The 21,338-nt window shown below is 50.1% G+C and overlaps 2 protein-coding genes across 3 annotated transcripts in view; one reads left to right on the forward strand and one right to left on the reverse strand.

The window, feature by feature from the left end:
• Window positions 1-301: 301 nt before the first annotated feature.
• Window positions 302-14,538, reverse strand: nfkbil1 (nuclear factor of kappa light polypeptide gene enhancer in B-cells inhibitor-like 1). Of its 2 annotated transcripts, none has more exons than XM_078415803.1 (5): window positions 14,516-14,538; window positions 7,224-7,514; window positions 6,514-6,626; window positions 3,874-3,997; window positions 302-2,240 (listed from the first exon to the last, which is right to left on the reverse strand). In XM_078415803.1, the coding sequence occupies exons 2-5, from the start codon at window positions 7,495-7,497 to the stop codon at window positions 1,639-1,641; spliced, it is 1,113 nt and encodes a 370-aa protein (XP_078271929.1). In that variant the 5' UTR covers window positions 7,498-7,514; window positions 14,516-14,538; the 3' UTR covers window positions 302-1,638. The 2 variants fall into 2 exon arrangements, with proteins under 2 accessions (XP_078271929.1, XP_078271928.1); XM_078415802.1 differs by having other exon boundaries at window positions 3,874-4,000.
• Window positions 14,539-17,645: 3,107 nt separating this feature from the next.
• Window positions 17,646-21,338, forward strand: part of csnk2b (casein kinase 2, beta polypeptide) — a 37,113-nt gene continuing 33,420 nt past the window's right edge. The window contains exon 1 of the mRNA XM_078415970.1: window positions 17,646-17,786. The gene's annotated coding sequence lies outside the window, so the exon portion shown is untranslated. The remainder of the gene's footprint in view (window positions 17,787-21,338) is intronic.

The raw sequence follows: 21,338 nt of genomic DNA on the forward strand, positions 1-21,338 counted from the left end.
ATGGCGTTGGTTAGATGTGAAATGTTGATGCTCACTCAATTGAATATTTACACAATTAAAACACTAAACGCTTCAAAAAAAAAAAAAAAAAGAGAAATCACAATGAAGTTGACAGTTTTTACAGAAAACAGACGGTAATCAGGGGGTCGCTCGACAAAGAGTACAAAAGCCCGGAGGTTATTTTCCCGCCGACTGGTGGTCTGGTACCTCTTTTGACCCGGGCAGAATTCCGAGTGCGCGCTTGAAATCCCTCCCCCCCCACCCCCCCCCCCCCCCCTCCCTCCCGGAAGTCCCCCCCAGAAAGCCTGGTGGCCGCAGATCTCGATGGACCTCATCAGGACATCATCGGCGGGCGGAATTTGCTCCCCGTGCGGCCGGGGCTCCGGAACTCCGGCTCGGCCGGACCCAGCAGATCCGTTCCCATAGCCAACTCTTGGAAGAAGGTCGGTAGAAGAGTTCCCGTGCAAAAGTCACCATTCCGAATAAGGCTCCCGACCCAAAAGGCCTGCAGTCGTCTGCAGAATCTGCAGTTGTACAGGGCCCTGGTGAGACCGCACCTGGAGTACTGTGTGCAGTTTTTGGTCTCCAAACCTGAGGAAGGACGTCCTTGCTATTGAGGGCGTGCAGCGTAGGTTCGCCAGGTTAATTCCCGGAATGGCGGGACTGTCGTACGTTGAAAGGCTGGAGCGACTGGGCTTGTATGCGCTGGAATTTACAAGGATGAGAGGGGGATCTTATCGCAACATATAAGATTATTAAGGGGTTGGACACGCTAGAGGCAGGAGACATGTTCCCGATGTTGGGGGAGTCCAGAACCAGGGGCCACACACAGTTTAAGAATAAGGGGTAGGCCATTTAGAACGGAGATGAGGAAAAACGTTTTCAGTTGGAGAGTTGCGAATCTGTGGAATTCTCTGCCTCAGAAGGCAGTGGAGGCCAATTCTCTGGATGATTTCAAGAGAGAGCTAGATAGAGCTCTTAATGATAGCGGAGTCAGGGAGTATGGAGGGAGAGGGCAGGAACGGGATACTGATTGTGGATGATCAGCCATGTTCACAGTGAACGGTGGTGCTGGCTCGAAGGGCCGAATAGCCTCCTCCTGCATCTTTTCTTCTATGTTTCTATGTCACCAGTCTGGAGAAGGGTCCCAACCTGAAAGACCACATGTTCCAAGTTCTCCGGGGATGCTGCCTGACCCGCTGAGTTACTCCAGCATCTTGTGTGTCAAGCAGCCTCTGCTGCTCCCGTCTCTACATTCCCGGTCCCTGCATTCCATAGAAACATTGAAAACAGGTGCAGGAGGAGGCCATTTGGCCCTTCGAGCCTGTACGCACCGCCATTCATTGTGATCATGGCTGATCGTCCACAATCAGTAACCCGTGCCTGCCTTCTCCCCATATCCCTTGATTCCACTAGCCCCTAGAGCACTATCTAACTCTCTCTTAAACCCATCCAGTGAATTGGCCCCCACTGCCCTCTGTGGCAGAGAATTCCACACAAATTCACAACAAATTCTCCGTGTGAAAAAGTTTTTTTCTCACCTCAGTTTTAAATGGCCTCCCCTTTATTCCTGGACTGTGTGTGTGTGTGTGTGTGGCCCCTGGTCCTGGTTGCCCGTTAGACGGGGGCCGCGGGCGTTTACGGGACGGTTTCCGCCAGCTTGTTGAGCGCCTGTGAGAGGGCGGTGACGGTGTCGAGGATCCGCCGCCGGTCGGCCTCCAGGAGCCGCTCGCCGCAGCGCTGGGCGAAGCGGTCGGGGTGCCAGACGGCCCGCTGCTGCCGCAGGTAACGCCGCAGCTCCTCCGGCCGCCCGCGGTCCACGCCGTGCACCACCACCGCCACCATCTCGTCCACCGTGCCCCGCGGGTGGGGCCAGGGGATGTCGGCGTAGGCCAGGCGGCCCCCTCCCCCCTCCTCCTCCTCCTCCTCCTCCTTGTCCGCCGCCGCCCCTCCGCCGCGCCCGAACACCCGGGCGCAGCCCCGCTCGTAGCGCTGCTTGCGCCCTCCGGCGGCCTCCGCCGCCTCCTCCTGGTGCCGCCGGCGCTGCTCCGCCTCCAGCCGCTGCCGCATCCGGTCCCGCAGCTCCTCCCGCTCCCGCCGCTTCTCCTTCTCCCGATCCACGGGCGGGGCTCTGCCGACGCCGGGCCGGGCCCGGGCGCGCCTCTGCGCGTATTCCCTCGCCAACCGCTCGGCCCAGCGCTCGTACGTCTGTGGCTCCGGCTCAGGCTCGCAGTAGTCATCTGCCCCGGGGACAAAAGACAGGCCGAGGTGAGATCAGCTGAGATCAGTTTAGTTCAGTTTAGTTTAGAGACACAGCGCGGAAACAGGCCCTTCGGCCCACCGGGTCCGCGCCGACCAGCGATCCCTGCGCACTAACACTATCCTACACACACTAGGGACAATTTTTACATTTGCCCAGCCAATTAACCTACAAACCTGCACGTCTTTGGAGTGTGGGAGGAAACCGAAGATCTCGGAGAAAACCCACGCAGGTCACGGGGAGAACGTGCAAACTCCGTACGGACAGCGCCCGTAGTCGGGATCGAACCCAGGTCACTAGCGCTGCAAGCGCTGTAAGGCAGCAACTCTACCGCTGCACCACCGTGACCGCCCCATTAAGACACCGAGCATTGACTTATAAAATTATTAAGGGATTGGACATGTTAGATGCAGGAAACATGTTCCCGATGTTGGGGGAGTCCAGAACCAGGGGCCACACTCAGTTTAAGAATAAGAATAAGACATTAATGACTTGGATGAAGGGATTAAAAGTACCATTAACAAATTGGTGATACAAAGCTGAGTGGTAGTGTGAACTGTGAGGAAGATGCTATGAGGTTGCAGGGTGACTTGGACAGGTTGTGTGAGTGGGCGGATGCATGGCAGATGCAGTTTAATGTGGATAAGTGTGAGGTTATCCACTTTGGTGGTAAGAATAGGAGGGCAGATTATTATCTGAATGGTGTCAAGTTAGGAAAAGGGGACGTACAACGAGATCTGGGTGTCCTAGTGCATCAGTCACTGAAAGGAAGCATGCAGGTACAGCAGGCAGTGAAGAAAGCCAATGGAATGTTGGCCTTCATAACAAGAGAAGTTGAGTATAGGAGCAAAGAGGTCCTTCTGCAGTTGTACAGTGCCCTAGTGAGACCGCACCTGGAGTACTGTGTGCAGTTTTGGTCTCCAAATTTGAGGAAGGATATTCTTGCTATTGAGGGCGTGCAGTGTAGGTTCACCAGGTTAATTACCGGCATGGTATGTAGGTTAATTGGCTGGGTAAATGTAAAAATTGTCCCTAGTGGGTGTAGGATAGTGTTAATGTACGGGGATCACTGGGCGGCACGGACTTGGAGGGCCGAAAAGGCCTGTTTCCGGCTGTATATATATGATATGATATGATATGATATGGCGGGACTGTCGTATGTTGAAAGACTGGAGCGACTGGGCTTGTATACACTGGAATTTAGAAGGATGAGAGGTGATCTTATCGAAACATATAAGATTATTAAGGGGATGGACACGTTAGAGGCAGGAAACATGTTCCCAATGTTGGGGGAGTCCAGAACAAGGGGCCACAGTTTAAGAATAAGGGGTAGTAGGCCATTTAGAACGGAGATGAGGATAAACTTTTTCACCCAGAGAGTTGTGAATCTGTGGAATTCTCTGCCTCAGAGGGCAGTGGAGGCCAATTCTCTGGATGCATTCAAGGGAGAGCTGGATAGAGCTCTTAAGGATAGCGGAGTTAGGGGATATGGGGAGAAGGCAGGAACGGGGTACTGATTGAGAATGATCAGCCGTGATCACGTTGAATGGCGGTGCGTACAGGCTCGAAGGGCCGAATGGCCGCCTCCTGCACCTATTTTCTGCGTCTCTCACCCTCGTAGCGACCGCACGACTGGTAGAATTCGTCCTCGCATTCGCCGAACAGCTTGCTGTACCACTCCCCGTCGCTGCGGTCCCTCTCTGCTTCTTGCGGACCCCCGTCCGCTGGCCCCGTGTCCTGCTGAGGGGTTTGAAGGGGAGAGGTCTGGGTTCTGCGGCCGTACAGTCTGAAGGAGGGTCTCGACCCGAGACGTCACCCATCCCTTCTCTCCAGAGACGCTGCCCGTCCCCCTGAGTTACTCCAGCGTTTCGTATCTACCTTCTCTCCACAGGTGCTGCCTGACCTGCTGAGTTACTCCAGCACTCTGTGAAACGTCACAATAGACAATAGACAATAGGTGCAGGAGGAGGCCATTCAGCCCTTCGAGCCAGCACCGCCATTCAATGCGATCATGGCTGATCACTCTCAATCAGTACCCCGTTCCTGCCTTCTCCCCATACCCCCCTCACTCCGCTATCCTTAAGAGCTCTATCCAGCTCTCTGTTGAAAGCATCCAACGAACTGGCCTCCACTGCCTTCTGAGGCAGAGAATTCCACACCTTCACCACTCTCTGACTGAAAAAGTTCTTCCTCATCTCCGTTCTAAATGGCCTACCCCTTATTCTTAAACTGTGGCCCCTTGTTCTGGACTCCCCCAACATTGGGAACATGTTTCCTGCCTCTAATGTGTCCAATCCCCTAATTATCTTATATGTTTCAATAAGATCCCCCCTCATCCATCTAAATTCCAGTGTATACAAGCCTAATTGCTCCAGCCTTTGAACATACGACAGTCCCGCCATTCCGGGAATTAACCTAGTGAACCTACGCTGCACGCCCTCACCTATCCACGTTCTCCACAGATGCTGCCTGACCCGCTGAGTTACTCCAGCACTCTGTGAAACGTCACCTATCCACATTCTCCAGAGATGCTGCCTGACCCAACTGAGTTCATAAGTGGTAGGAGCAGAATTAGGCCATTCGGCCCATCAAGTCTACTCCGCCATTCAATCACGGCTGATCTATCTCTCCCTCCTAACCCCATTCTCCTGCTTTCTCCCCATAACCCCTGACACCCGCACTAATCAACAATCTGTCTATCTCTGCCTCAAAAATATTCACTGACTTGTGGCCTCCACAGCCGTCTGTGGCGATGAATTCCACAGATTCACCAAAGAAATTCCTCCTCATCTCCTTCCTCAAGGAACGTCCTTTAATCCTGAGGCTGTGCCCTCTGGTCCTAGACTCTCCCACTAGTGGAAACATCCTCTCCACATCCACTCTATCCAGGCCTTTCACTATTCAGTACGTTTCAATGAGGTTCCCCCTCATAGACAATAGACAATTGGTTCAGAAGTAGGCCATTCGGCCCCTCGAGCCAGCACTGCCATTCAATGCGATCATGGCTGATCATTCTCAATCAGTACCCCGTTCCTGCCTTCTCCCCATACCCCCTGACTCCGCTATCCTTAAGAGCTCTATCTAGCTCTCTGTTGAATGCATTCAGAGAATTGGCCTCCACTGCCTTCTGAGGCAGAGAATTCCACAGATTCACAACTCTCCGACTGAACAAGTTTTTCCTCATCTCCGTTCTAAATGGCCTACCCCTTATTCTTAAACTGTGACCCCTGGTTCTGGATTCCCCCAACATTGGGAACATGTTTCCTGCCTCTAACGTGTCCAACCCCTTAATAATCTTACATGTTTCGATAAGATCCCCTCTCATTCTTCTAAATTCCAGTGTATACAAGCCTAGTCGCTCTAGTCTTTCAACATACGACAGTCCCGCCATTCTGGGAATTAACCTAGTAAACCTACGCTGCACGCCCTCAATAGCCATCCTTCTAAACTCCAGCGAGTGCAGGCCCAGTGCCGACAAACGCTCATCATATGTTAACCCATTCATTCCTGGGATCGTTCTCGTTACTACAGCACTTTGTATCTATTTCCGTTTGGCCAGACCTCCAGCGGCCAAGCTTGCCTGATAGCTTTCCCCGGTCCACTCCTCCCTTCCTACCCAAAACCACCCCCTCCCCAGGTACTTTCCCAAGCAACCGCAGGAGATGCAACACCTGTCCCTTTACCTCCCCACCTCGACTCCATCCAAGGACTCCGACAGTCTTTCCAGGCGAGGCAGAGGTTCACCTGCACCTCCTCCGACCTCATCTACTGTATCCGCTGTTCCAGGTGTCGACTTCTCCACATCGGCGGGACCAAGCGCAGGCTCGGCGATCGTTTCGCTCAACACCTCCGCTCAGTCCGCCTAAACCAACCTGATCTCCCGGTGGCTCAGCACTTCAACTCTCCCTCCCACTCCCAGTCTGACCTTTCTGTCCTGGGCCTCCTCCACTGTCAGAGTGAGGCCCAGCACAAATTGGATGAACAGCACCTCATATTTCGCTTGGGTAGTTTACACCCAACATTGACCTCTCTAACTTCAGATAGCCCTTGCTTTCCCTCTCTCTCTCCATCCCCTCCCCCTTCCCAGTTCTCCCACCAGTCTTCCCGTCTCCGACGACATCCTATCTTTGTCCCGCCCCCCCCCCCCGACATCAGTCTGAAGAAGGGTCTCGACCCGAAAGGTCACCCGTTCCTTCTCTCCCGAGATGCTGCCTGACCCGCTGAGTTACTCCAGCATTTTGTGTCCACCTTACCTGAGGCTTTGACCTTGACCTGAGTATTTCTCTTGGAGTGACCCCGTCCTCATTCAACACGTCCATGGCCGCCGGGCAACACTTCACCAAAGGCACCACCACATCCCCATCAGCTGGGAAAGAACAAGACCACGTCACCTTAGCCAATGGAGCTCCTCCCCAAGTCGATATTAGAGTGATAGATTCGTGATTGGTACGGGTGTCAGCGGTTACTGGGAGAAGGCAGGACAATGGGGTTAGGAATAGGGTTGCCAACTGTCCCGTATTAGCTGGGATATTCCATATTTCGGGCTATATTGGTTTGTCCCGTATTAGGCCCGGGGGGTGCTGTAGGCCCGGGGGGTACTGTAGGCCCGGGGGGTGCTGTAGGCCCGGGGGGTGCTGTAGGCCCGGGGGGTGCTGTAGGCCCAGGGGGTACTGTAGGCCCGAGGGGTGCTGTAGGCCCGGGCGCTGTAGGCCCGGGGGGTACTGTAGGCCCGGGGGGTGCTGTAGGCCCGGGGGGTGCTGTAGGCCCGGGGGGTGCTGTAGGCCCGGGCGCTGTAGGCCCGGACGCTGTAGGCCCGGGGGCGCTGTAGGCCCAGGCGCTGTAGGCCCGGGGGGTGCTGTAGGCCCGGAGGGTGCTGTAGGCCCGGGCGCTGTAGGCCCGGACGCTGTAGGCCCGGACGCTGTAGGTTACGAACGCCGAACCATCACGGTGAGCTGCTGGTTACCTTGCTCTCCTCTCCTCAGTGCGAGGCGGGCGGCCAGGTGCAGCGGCGTGTTCCCCCTGGCGTCGCGGCTCATGGGGTCGGCTCCGCGGCGCAGCAGCAGCCTGGCGGCAGCGTCCCCCCCACTGCGGGCGCACGCCACGTGCAGCGGGCTGCGGCCCTTGCGGCCGCTGAAGGCCACCCCCAGCCGCGGGTGCCGGTGCAGGTAGGACCGCAGCTTGCCCGCCTCGCCCGCCTCGGCGTAGCGCAACACCTTCCTCTGCTGCCGGGTGGCCATGGTCACCGGCCTGCACCCTGTCACGGTCAGAAACACACAAGGCCAACGTCAATCACATCAGTCTGAAGAAGGGTCTCGACCCGAAACCTCACCCGCTCCTTCTCTCCACAGATGCTGCCCGACCCGCTGAGTTACTCCAGCACTCTGTGAAACATCACCTATCCATGTTCTCCACAGACGTCATCTATCCATGTTCCCCACAGATGTTGCCTGACCCGCTGAGTTACTCCAGCACTCTGTGAAACGTCACCCATCCATGTTCTCCGGAGATGCTGCCCGACCCGCTGAGTTACTCCAGCACTTCGATTTGTACCAGCGTCTGCAGTTATTTTCCTACACAACTTGCCGCTCCACTGCGATTTCTCCTCAAGGAGTGTCTACTTTCAAGTTCCTCCTCCTCTCTTCGACGAGACTTTAGCAACATGCTCTGTCGCTGTTCCCCCTCTGTGATTCCTCCTGCCACATCAGTCTGAAGAAGGGTCTCGACCCGAATCGTCACCCGTTTCTTCTCTCCAGAGATGCTGCCTGACCCGCTGAGTTACTCCAGCACTTTGAGTCTACCTTCGATTTGTACCAGCATTCTCAGTTATTGTCCTACAAAGCCATAGTCAATCGCTCATCCCTTTACCAGATGCTCCTCGACTTACGATGCTTCGAGTTACGACGGTTAAAAAGCGATACACTTCCAGTAGAAACCGTGTAGGAAAAAAACTGCAGATGCTGTTTAAAATTAAAGGTTGACACAAAGGTACAGCAGGCAGTGAAGAAAGCTAATGGCATGTTGGCCTTCATGACAAGAGGAGTTGAGTAGAAGAGCAAAGAGGTCCTTCTGCAGTTGTACAGGGCTCTGGTGAGACCACATCTGGAGTATTGTGCACAGTTTTGGTCTCCTAATTTGAGGAAGGACATCCTTGTAATTGAGGCAGTGCAGCGTATGTTCACGAGATTGATCCCCGGGATGGCGGGACTGTCATATGAGGAAAAATTGAAAAGGCTAGGCTTGTATTCACTGGAGTTTAGAAGGATGAGAGGGGATCTTATAGAGACATATAAAATTATAAAAGGACTGGACAAGCTAGATGCAGGAAAAATGTTCCCAATGTTGGGGGAGTCCAAAACCAGGGGACACAGTCTACGAATAAAGGGGAGGCCATTTAAAACTGAGGTGAGAAGGAACTTTTTCACCCAGAGAATTTGTTGTGAATTTGTGGAATTCTCTGCCACAGAGGACTGTGGAGACCAAATCACTGGATGAATTTAAGAGAGAGTTAGATGGAGCTCTAGGGGCTAGTGAAATCAAGGGGTATGGGGAGAAGTTGGGCACAGGTTACTGATTGTGGATGATCAGCCATGATCACAATGAATGGTGGTGCTGGCTCGAAGGGCCAAATGGCCTCCTCCTGCACCTATTTTCTATGTTTCTGTGTTTCTAAGATGCTCCCCTACTTACGATGTTGTGACTTTACACATTCAGTTGAAACTGTGTATGAAAAAATCTGCAGATGCTGGTTAAAATCAAAGGTACAGCAGGCAGTGAAGAAAGCTAATGGCATGTTGGCCTTCATGACAAGAGGAGTTGAGTATAATAATAATAATACATTTTATTTATATAGCGCTTTTCATATATTCAAAGACGCTTTACAGAGATTTTGAGAACATAGGGGAAATGAATAAATAGATAAATAAGTAAATAAATAAATGAACAGAGAAAGGAGACAGAAGGTGAGGTGACCTTCAGTGGTTGAAGGCAGTACTGAACAGGTGAGACTTCAGTGATGTTTTGAATGTGGTGAGTGTGGGGGAGTCTCTGACGGTTTGAGGTAGTGAGTTCCATAGGGTGGGAGCAGCGATGGAGAAAGCCCTGTCCCCCCAGGATCTGAGTTTAGTCCGGATGTGTGGGGATAGGAGATTGGCAGCGACAGAGCGGAGGGTGCAGGTGGGAGTGTGCCTGTGGAGGAGGTCGGTCAGGTAGGATGGGGCCAGGTTATGGAGGGCTTTGTAGGTTTTGAGGAGGATTTTGTACTGGATTCTCTGGGGGATGGGGAGCCAGTGGAGTTTATAAAGGACGGGGGTGATATGGTCACGGATCGAGGTGTGTGTGAGTAGACGGGCAGCGGAGTTTTGAATGTATTGAAGTTTATTGATGATTTTTGAGGGTGCGCCATAGAGGAGGCTGTTGCAGTAGTCCAGACGGGAGGTGATGAAGGCGTGGATGAGGGTTTCTGCAGCTGTGGAGGAGAGGGATGGACGGAGACGGGCAATGTTTTTGAGGTGGAAGAAGGCTGTCTTTGTGATGTGTTTGATGTGTTTGTCGAAGGAGAGGGTTTGATCAAGGATGATTCCAAGATTCCGGATGTGAGGTGAGGTGGATACTGGGAGACCATCAATGTTGAGGATGAAGTTTTGGGTGGATTTGGTGAGCATTTTTGGACCAATGATAATGATTTCAGATTTGTTGCAATTGAGTTTGAGGAAGTTTGATTGAAGCCAAGATTTTATTTCAGATTTTATCGGAGCAAAGAGGTCCTTCTGCAGTTGTGCAGGGCCCTGGTAAGACCACACATGGAGTACTGTGTGCAGTTTTGGTCTCCAAATTTGAGGACGGACTTTCTTGCTATTGAGGGAGTGCAGTGTAGGTTCACCAGGTTAATTCCCGGAATGGCGGGACTGTCGTATGTTGAAAGACTGGAGCGACTGGGCTTGTATACACTGGAATTTAGAAGGATGAGAGGGGATCTTATTGAAACATATAAGATTATTAAGGGATTGGACACGCTGGAGGCAGGAAACATGTTCCCGATGTTGGAGGCACAGTGGGGCAGTGGTAGAGTTGCAGCCTCACAGCGCCAGAGACCCGGGTTCGATCCTGACTACGGGTGCTGTCTGTACAGAGTTTGTGCGTTCTCCCCGTGACCCCAACCCTTTCTCCTGCCTTCACCCCGTAACCCCTGACAGCCTAATCTGTCGATCTCTACCTTAAAAATACACACTCACCCACAGACGCACTCACACACAGACACATTCTCATACATTCACATGCAGACACATTCTCACACTCACACACAATAGACAATAGACAATAGACAATAGGTGCAGGAGGGGGCCATTCAGCCCTTCGAGCCAGCACCGCCATTCAATGCGATCATGGCTGATCACTCTCAATCAGTACCCCGTTCCTGCCTTCTCCCCATACCCCCTCACTCCGCTATCCTTAAGAGCTCTATCCAGCTCTCTCTTGAAAGCATCCAACGAACTGGCCTCCACTGCCTTCTGAGGCAGAGAATTCCACACCTTCACCACTCTCTGACTGAAAAAGTTCTTCCTCATACGACAGTCCCGCCATTCCGGGAATTAACCTAGTGAACCTACGCTGCACGCCCTCAATAGCAAGAATATCCTTCCTCAAATTTGGAGACCAAAACTGCACACAGTACTCCAGGTGCGGTCTCACACATTTCACATACAAACACATTCTAACATTCACGCACAGACACATTCTCACACTGACATACAGACATATTCTCACACTCACATACAGACATATTCTCACTCACAGACACATTCTTACACTCACACATTCTCTCACACACACACACTCATTCTCACACTCACCCGTTCTCTCTCACACACACTCACAGGCACATTCTCACAACTCACACAAAGACACTCATATTCTCAACAACGAGGGGACATAGATACAGGGTAAGGGGAGGGATGTTTCGGGGGGGTGTGAGAAAGAACTTTTTCACCCAGAGGGTGGTTGGAGTCTGGAACTCACTGCCTGGGGTGGTGGTGGAGGCGGGAACACTCACAGCGTTTAAGAGGCATTTGGATGGGCACTTGAAATGCTACAACATTCAGGGCTGCGGTCCAAATGCGGGAAAATGGGATTAAAATTAGACTGTGTTTGGTAACGGGCGGCGCGGACACGATGGGCCGAAGGGCCTCTTTCTGTGCTGTAGGACTCTATGACTCTATATTCACACACTCATACACTGACACATTCTCACAGACATACACACACTCACTCACAGACACTCACTCACACACAGAAACATTCTCACACTCACACAGGCACATTCTCACACACACACATTCACACTCATACACTGACACATTCTCACAGACATACACACACTCACACAGACACATTCTCACACACACTCACACAGGCACATTCTCACAACTCACACATTCAAACTCACAGACACTCACCTTCACACACTCACACAGACACATTATCACACTGACACACACTGACATCCTCACACTGACACACACATCCTCACACTGACACACACTCACACATTCTCACACTGACACACACTCACACATTCTCACACTGACACACAGACACATTCTCACACTCACACATTCTCACACTCACACACTCACATTCTCACACTGACACACAGACATCCTCACACTGACACACACTCGCACATCCTCACACTGACACAACTCACACACACTCACACATTCTCACACTGACACCTTCTCACACTGACACACAGTCACATTCTCACACTGACACGCAGACACATTCTCACACAAACACACAGACACATTCTGACACTGACAGACACAGACATATTCTCACACATACACACACAGGCACATTCTCACACTGACACACACAGACACATTCTCACACAAACACACAGACACATTCTCACAGACAGACACAGACACATTCTCACACAAACACACACAGACACATTCTCACACTGACACACACAGACATATTCTCACACACACAGACACATTCTGACACAAACACACACAGACACATTCTCACACTGACACACACACACACACACACACACACATTCTCACACTGACACACAGCCACATTCTGGGGCTCACGTTGTCGACCTCCACGTGGTGAGCCCTGTCAACTGACCTCAGTCAGGCGAACGACAACAAACAGAGACAGCAGAAGCAGAAGCAGCTTCATAACTTCTGCTGCCTCAAACGCAAGAAGCCACATTCTCACACAGACACACACAGACACATTCTCACACAAACACACACAGACACATTCTCACACTGACACACAGACACATTCTCACACTGACACACTGACACCTTCTCACACTGACACACACAGACACATTCTCACACACAGACACCTTCTCACACTGACACACACTCACACAGACACATTCTCACACTGACACATAGACACATTCTCACACTGACACCTTCTCACACTGACACACACAGACACATTCTCACACAGACACATTCTCACACTCACACACACAGACACATTCTCACACTGACACACACAGACACATTCTCACACTGACACACACTGACACCTTCTCACACTCACACACTGACACCTTCTCACACTGACACACATTCTCACACTGACACACACAGACACATTCTCACACAGACATCTCACACTGACACATTCTCACACTGACACACACTCACACACACACACATTCTCACACTGACACACACAGACACATTCTCACACTGACACACACGGACACATTCTCACACTCACACACAGACAGGCACATTCTCACACTCAACATTACAGTCTGGTTTGGGAACAGCTCTGCCCAGGACAGGATGGCCCTGCAGAGAGTAGTGCGTTCGGCAGAACGCACCATGGGAACTACATTCATCCCCCTGCAGGACCTATACATCAGGATGTGAGAGAGGGGTAAAAAGGGATAATTGATTTAGACTAAGGATCCTGAGAAATAGCTGAATCGACCATGCTCGACTAAAAAAACGGATCCTGAGAAATAGCTGACTCGACAATACGACCCTGAGAAATAACTGACCAGACCGTGCTCGGCTAGAGAAAAAAACCGCAAGAACAAATGGTGACAGTCCAAGGACAAGTGTTACAAGATAATCAGAGAACTGGGAGGAAGGCCAAAATAATCAGAGAGCTAGGAGAGAGGGAGGGCATGAACAACTCTGTACTGCGCTAGCCTAATGAAATAAATGAATATTACTGTATGATGTGGAAGGCAACAGGGGCGGTGACGGTAGATTGAGCACCTCAGTGCTCCGATTGGAAGGAGCCCGAAGGGGAGGAATTAAAGGTGTAACAATTGTAAAATGAAGTGAACAAAAAGAAGGGATTTTCCCGACCTCGGTGTGTCTCGACAGGGGAGACACCCAACTCTGCAGACTTGCAAATAAACTATACTTGTTTCTCTAGATTGTCTTGAGCATCGTGATTGTGAGCACTCACATTTGCATCTCACAAGGAGGTGCAGATCCAGAGCAAGCAAGATCATGAGGGACCCCTGCCACCCCAGTAACGGACTGTTCCAGATGCTACGATCAGGCAAACGCCTCCGCTGTCACGCTGCGAAAACGGAGAGGATGAGACGGAGTTTCTTCCCACAGGCCATCAGGACTGTCAACCTTTATAAACCCCAGAGACTAAATTTTTGTCGACACTAATAGTAACTTATTAACTTTATTTATATGCTGTAACTGTAATTCTTTTTTGTGCACAACCCGCAGGCATTGCCACTTTCATTTCACTGCACAGTATGTGTACGTGACAAATAAACTTGACTTGACTTGACACACAGACAGGCACATTCTCACACTGTCACACACAGCCACATGCTCACACTGACATATACTGACACACTCACACACAGACAGACACATTCTCACACTCACACACACTCACACACAGACACATTCTCACACACACACACAGACAGGCACACTCTCACACGGACACATTTTTGTTGTGATATTGGACCACGAAGTACAATAATTCTCACACTGACACACTGACACAGACACATTCTCACACCCATAAAGCAAGTTCATACCCAGCCAGCATTGTGGATTGGAAAGGGGGCAATGCTGACACTGAAGGAAGACATCACCCCCCCCCCCCCCCCCCAACCCCCTTGGCAAATGAACACTTCAAGTTCCCAGACATAAACAGGGAACAGCAACAATATGAAAACGACAACAGAGCAAAACTAATCAACAAAGAGGTGGAAAAATCAGTTGCTACCTGCTGCCCCCAAGGGGAAGTGTTTCAGGGCAGGACTGGTGCACCACTGAGCAAAGTCCGAATGAAACAATCTGGAACAATAGTTCCAGGGAGGAAGAATAACCCAGGCAAGGCACAGCCAGATCACAACTGAATCTCTGAGCACTGACATAAATCACACACTGCATTCACGATTAAACATTGCAAACCAACAACAAATGGTCAGAGTATTTTACACACACACACAGAGACACACACACATACGCACAGACACACACACAAACACACATGCACACACACACAAGCACACATACACACACAAACAAACACACATACACACACAGAAACACACACACACAGAAACACACACACTCACAGACACACGCACACAAACACACACACAGACACTCACAGACACACACATACAAACACACACACACAGACACAGAACACACAGACACACACACACACACACACACACACACACACACACACACACACACACATATATACACACACACATACACACACATTTTTTCCTGCTAGATGCAGGAAAAATATTCCCAATGTTGGGCGAATCCAGAACCAGGGGCCACAGTCTTAGAATAAAGGGGAGGCCATTTAAAACTGAAGTGAGGGAACTTTTTCACCCAGAGAATTTGTTGTGAATTTGTGGAATTTTCTGCCACAGAGGGCAGTGGAGGCCAAATCACTGGATGGATTTAAGAGAGAGTTAGATTGAGCTCTAGGGGCCAGTGGAATCAAGGGATATGGGGAGAAGGCAGGCACAGGTTACTGATTGTGGATGATCAGCCATAATCACAATGAATGGCGGTGCTGGCTCGAAGGGCCAAATGGCCTCCTCCTGCACCTATTTTCTATGTTTCTATATATACACACACATACACACACACACACACACAAACATACACACACACATACACATACATACACACATACACGCACACATACATACACACATACAGACACATACACATATGCACACATATACACACACACACACACACAAACACACAAACACACACACACACACACACACACACACACACACACACACACACACACACACACACACACACACACACACACACACACACACACACACACACACACACACACTCGACTCCTTTGATTCCAGGCTCAAAACCTACTTCTATTCCCTAGCATTTGAGCCCTTTGAGGGGGCGATGTAAATTATTTATGTCCGTGGTGCTAGGTCTGTGTGCTATTGTATGTTCTTTTTTAGTACCTGCACTGATGTACAGCACTTTGGTCAACGTGGGTTGTGTTTAAATGTGTTATACAAATAAAATTGACTTGACTTGACAAACACACACAAACACACACACACACTCACACACACACACGCCTATATACACACACATACACACACACACACACAGACACATATACACACACACATACACACATCCTTGCTGAAACATGCTGAAATATTCTATGCCATCAACGCGTGCCATGTTTAGGCACCAGAACATATAAAATTATTAAGGGATTGGACATGCTAGATGCAGGAAACATGTTCCCAATGTTGTGGAAGTCCAGAACCAGGAGCCACAGTTTAAAAATATGGGGCAGGCCATTTAGAACTGAGATGAGGAAAAACCATGAGTTGTAAATCTGTGGAATTCTCTGCCTCAGAAGGCAACGGAGGCCAATTCACTGGATGCATTTAAAAGAGAGTTAGATAGAGCTCTTAGGGTTGGGATATGGAGAAAAGGCAGGAACGCGGTACTGATTGTGGATGATCAGCGATGATCACATTGAATGTCGGTGCTGGCTCGAAGGGGCCGAATGGCCTCCTCCTGCACCTATGTCCATGTTTCTACGTTTCTATGTTTCTATGAGTCCTCTGCCTGTGGGGGGCCGAGTTTCTAGGGGCCAGGTGCCCCCCAATTGCTAGGGGCCTCTTGCCCCCTAGTTGCTAGGGTTCTGGTTCTGGTTCTGGTTGATTACCGCGCAAACACCTCATAAGTGGTTAGCTATCTCGCGCAGGTCGGAGTGAGCAGAGTAGTGATCAAATTTTGAAGTGGGCCTTTTCAACCAAGTTGAGGAGATCTAGTTGCTCAAGCCCCTTTTTAAAATGACTGAACATCGGGAATGCGTTGGGTGGTAACATATTCCATCCCCTTATCGTCCTGGGGAAAAGGGAATATTGGTAGCAAAGTTTATTGAAATTCAGCGAGTTGATGATGTAGAGACCGGTGTTCTGTCTCGTTTCATGGCGGTTGGTGCTCTGGGATGATGGGGAGATTTGATGGCTGTGATTTTGAGAATCTCCTTGTAAATTGCAATAAGTCTTAGCCTGATTCTGCAGAGGTCTAGGGTGTCCTATCCGAGAGAAGTCAGCATGTTATTAGCTTGTAGTCATGACATGCAAAGCGGGCTGCTCGGCTTTGTACTTTCTCCAGGGTGATCTTGTTGTTGTTGTTGTTGTTGTTGTTGTTGAAATGATCCCATACAGCTCCACAATACTCCACAATAGGGGCCAGATGCCCCCCCACAGTTGCTAGGGGCCTCTTGCCCCCCAGTTGCTAGGGGCCTCTTGCTCCCACAGTTGCTAGGGACCAGATGCCCCCCTGTTGCTAGGAACCAAAATGCCTCCCAGTTGCTAGGGACCAGATGTCCCCCTGTTGCTTGGGACCAGATGCCCCCTTGTTGCTAGAGGCCAAACCCAGTTGCTAGTGACCAGCCCCCCCAGTTGCTAAGGACCAGATGCCCCTCACAGTTGCTAGGGACCAGATGCCCCCCTGTTGTTAGGAACCAAAATGCCTCCCAGTTGCTAGGGCCCAGATGCCCCCCCCCCCCACAGTTGCTGGGGACCAGATGCCCCCCAGTTGCTAGGGACCAGATGCCCCTCCAGTTGCTAGGGACCAGTTGCTAGGGACCAGATGCCCTCCCCCCCAGTTGCTAGGGACAAGATGCCCCCAGTTGCTAGGGACCAAATGCCCCCCCAGTTGCTAGGGGCCTCTTTCCCCCCCCCCAGTTGCTAGGGACCAGTTGCTAGGGACCAGATGCCCCCCGGTTGCTAGGGACCAGATGCCTCCCCTAGTCGCTCGGGGCCTCTTGCCCCCCAGTTGCTAGGGCGTTGCGTCACTTCCTGCCCGGCGCACCGGAAGTAGGGCCGAGCTGGATTTTGGCGGCGACCGCGCCGACCGGAGGCTGAGGAAGAAGGCGGCGGATCGCCGACTGGATCCTCAACCACCACCACCCCCTCTTTCCTCAGTCTACATCGAAGCATCAGCTGCAGAAGGTAGAAGCTTTATTGTGTTTTTTTTGGGGGGGGGGGGAACGGGAAAGAAAGGAATAATAAAGATTTAAATCAAAGGCGCAAACTGGGCCTGAAGAGAGAGAGAGAGAGTGAGGGGGGGGGGAGGAGGGACCAAGGCGCGACGACCCAACTTGGAAATGGGCGGGCACTCCCGCGGGAGGACCAATCAGAGGAGGGGCGTAACGTCACCGCGGAAGCTGATTGGCCGACGGCGCCTTCAATCAACTGACAGCTGCTTCCGGTCGCCAAGTTTGGTTGACCGGTGCTCAAAATTTCTATGGCAATTTCTGTGTCTTTAATTTGAGGGTGAAATGTCAATATTTTGTTTTAATGGGTTTGCCAGTGGGATTTAATGTTCTGTTTTATTGGGTTTGCCAGTGGGATTTAATGTTCTGTTGCAATGGGTTTGTCAGTGGGATTTAATGTTCTGTTTCAATGGGTTTGCCAGTGAGATTTAATGTTCTGTTTTAATGGGTTTGCCAGTGAGATTCAATGTTCTGTTTCAATGGGTTTGCCAGTGAGATTCAATGTTCTGTTTCAATGGGTTTGCCAGTGGGATTTAATGTTCTGTTTCAATGGGTTTGCCAGTAGGATTTAATGTTCTGTTTTACTCAAGTCAAGTCAAGTCAAGTCAAATTTATTTGTCACATACACATACTCGATGTGCAGTGAAATGAAAGTGGCAATGCCTGCGGGTTGTGCACAAAAAGAATTACAGTTACAGCAGATAAATAAAGTTAATAAGTTACTAAACATAGCACAAAAAGTGTCGACAAAAATTTAGTCTCTGGGGTTATCAAAGTTGACAGTCCTGATGGCCTGTGGGAAGAAGCTCCGTCTCATCCTCTCCGTTTTCACAGCGTGACAGCGGAGGCGTTTGCCTGACCGTAGCACCTGGAACAGTCCGTTACTGGGGTGGCAGGGGTCCCTCATGATCTTGCTTGCTCTGGATCTGCACCTCCTGATGTATAGGTCCTGCAGGGGGACGAGTGTAGTTCCCATGGTGCGTTCTGCCGAACGCACTACTCTGCAGGGCCATCCTGTCCTGGGCAGAGCTGTTCCCAAACCAGACTGTAATGTTGCCGGACAGGATGCTCTCTACAGCCCCAGAGTAGAAGCAATGAAGGATCCTCAGCGACACTCTGGGTTTGCCAGTGAGATTTAATGTTCTGTTTTAATGGGTTTGCCAGTGTAATTTAATATTCTGTTTTAATCAAGTCAAGTCACGTCAATTTTATTTGTATAACACATTTTTAAAAAAAACCACGTTGACTAAAGTGCTGTACATCAGTTCAGGTACTAAGAACGAACATACAATGGCACACAAACATAACAGCACATACATAAACAGTTCACAGTGCCCCCTCAGAGGGCCTCAAATGCTAGGAGTAGAAATAGGTTTTGAGCCTGAACTGAAAGGAGTCGATGGAGGGGGCAGTTCTGATGGGGAGAGGGATGCTGTTCCACAGTCTAGGAGCTGCAAACGCAAAAGCGCGGTCACCCCTGAGCTTAAGCCTAGACCAATAGTAGCCCCAAGTTGGCTGACCTGAGGGACCTGAAGATAGAGTGATGGGTTAGAAGATTTTTGATATGGGGGGGTGGGGGCAAGCCCGTTTAGGGCTTTGTATGTGAATATGAGGAGCTTGATGGGTTTGCCAGTGGTATTTAATGTTCTGTTTCAATGGGTTTGCCAGTGGGATTTAATGTTCTGTTTCAATGGGTTTTCCAGTGGGATTTAATGTTCTGTTTTAATGGGTTTGCCAGTGGGATGTAATGTTCTGTTTCAATGTGTTTCCCAGTGGGATTTTAATGTTCAAGTCAAGATTATTTTATTGTTGTGTGTCCCAAAGCAGAACGATGAAATTCTTACTTGTTGCAGAACCGCAGAATGTGTAAACATAAAAGTGCTGGAGTAACTCAGCGGGTCAGGCAGCATCTCAGGAGATGGAGATCTCAGACTTAAGAAGGGTCTCGACCCGAAACTTCACCCATTCCTTCTCTCCCGAGATGCTGACTGACCCGCTGAATTACTCCAGCATTTTGTGTCTACCTTTGATTTAAATCAGCATCTGCAGTTTTTTTTACCCTACACAGAATGTGTAAACGTAATGGTGTTAGCATTGGCGACATGACTTGGTCTGTTGGACGATTATTTAAGCCGCCGCCGAGTTTTTCCTTTTTTTTTTTTGCGGTCAAACTGGCCATGAAAGGTGTGGTATTGAAACGTGGGGAAGATCACATTTGTGTTTTGAAGATAGGACCACAAAGTGCTGGAGTAACTCAGCCAGGGGCAGCATCTCTGGAGAGAAGGAACAGGAGACGTTTCAGGTCGAGACCCTTCTTCAGATTCAGTCTATCAGGGGACAGAACAAAGCAGATGATCAAGGAAGTGTCGGACGGTTCATCCTTTGCTGCTTCTGCCATCCAATTGATATTTCCCCCTTTTCAATGCCTGCTTTACAAACCCTTTCAAACCATAGTTTGTCTTTTTACCGTTTATGTTTTGACTGGATAGCACTCAAAAGAAAAGCTTTTCACTGTATTTTGGTACACATCCCTTCTATCCAGAAAAAGCTGCCTGTTCCGCTGAGTTACTCCAGCATTTTGTCTATCGTGGTTCATTGTTAGCTGAGGGGGAAGTGACAATGAGGCATGCAATCAGTGAAATTAAACATTAATTATAAAGACAGAAACTCAACAGGGCGACAGCCTCGACCCGAAATGTCACCTGTTCCCTTTCTCCAGAGATGTTGTCTGACCCGCTGAGTTATTTCCAGCTTGTTGTGTCTATCTTGGGCACAAACCAGCATCTGCAGTTCAAGTCAAGTTTATTTGTCACATACACATACAAGATGTGCAGTGAAATGAAAGTGGCCACGCCTGCGGATTGTGCAAAAAAAACAACCCAATTACAGCATAAAAATGTAAATGAATACAGAAAAAAAAAAAGAGTCCCTGGAGATATAATAGTCCCTGAAGATATAATGGCCTTTCCTTCCTTCACCAAAACACTCGGGCAGCGAAACCAGTACAACGACTAGGGAAAGAAAGGGTTACTAAGTTAGATAAATCAATATTCATTGCGCTGGGTTGTAATATTACTTGGTTTGTTGCGAAATGATTTAAGCCGCTGCCCAGTTTTTGCAGTCAAAGCAGCAGGAGAAGGCGACGCACCCGCAGTGCACGCTGGGGGTTGTAGTTCCTGTGCGTCTGACTCGCGGCTTGACGTGGTCCGAGTGACGTCAAGCGCGGACTACAACTCCCAGCGTTCAACCGAGTACAAGCGCAGCGGCCACATTTTACCTCCTTGTCCCACGGCGAGCAAGGGCCACATCCCATCTCTAATCCCGTCCTTCGGTGCCAAGTCTCCACTCTACCGCTTGTAAACAAGACAAGAGCATGAGATCTAACCTCTGACCACCTCCTGGCGGATATCATCTGATTTTCCTGCTGTTTTTACGCTCTACATTTTTTTGTCAGGTATTTGCTTTTCTGCACCCATTTCGTTATCATCACTAGGTGTGGAGTATTAAG

The sequence above is a fragment of the Rhinoraja longicauda genome, chromosome 19, assembly GCF_053455715.1.
Source record: "Rhinoraja longicauda isolate Sanriku21f chromosome 19, sRhiLon1.1, whole genome shotgun sequence".
Classification (NCBI taxonomy): Eukaryota; Metazoa; Chordata; class Chondrichthyes; order Rajiformes; family Arhynchobatidae; genus Rhinoraja; species Rhinoraja longicauda.

Bases quoted from the DNA above. Each gene is read 5' to 3' on its own strand.
- nfkbil1 (XM_078415802.1), bottom strand. From the start codon at position 7,497: ATGGCCACCCGGCAGCAGAGGAAGGTGTTGCGCTACGCCGAGGCGGGC. The intron at 4,001-6,513 runs GTAAGGTGGACA...CAAACCCCTCAG, and splicing joins GGTCAAGGTCAAAGCCTCAG to CAGGACACGGGGCCAGCGGA. The intron at 2,241-3,873 runs GTGAGAGACGCA...TCCCCGGGGCAG, and splicing joins GTCGTGCGGTCGCTACGAGG to ATGACTACTGCGAGCCTGAG.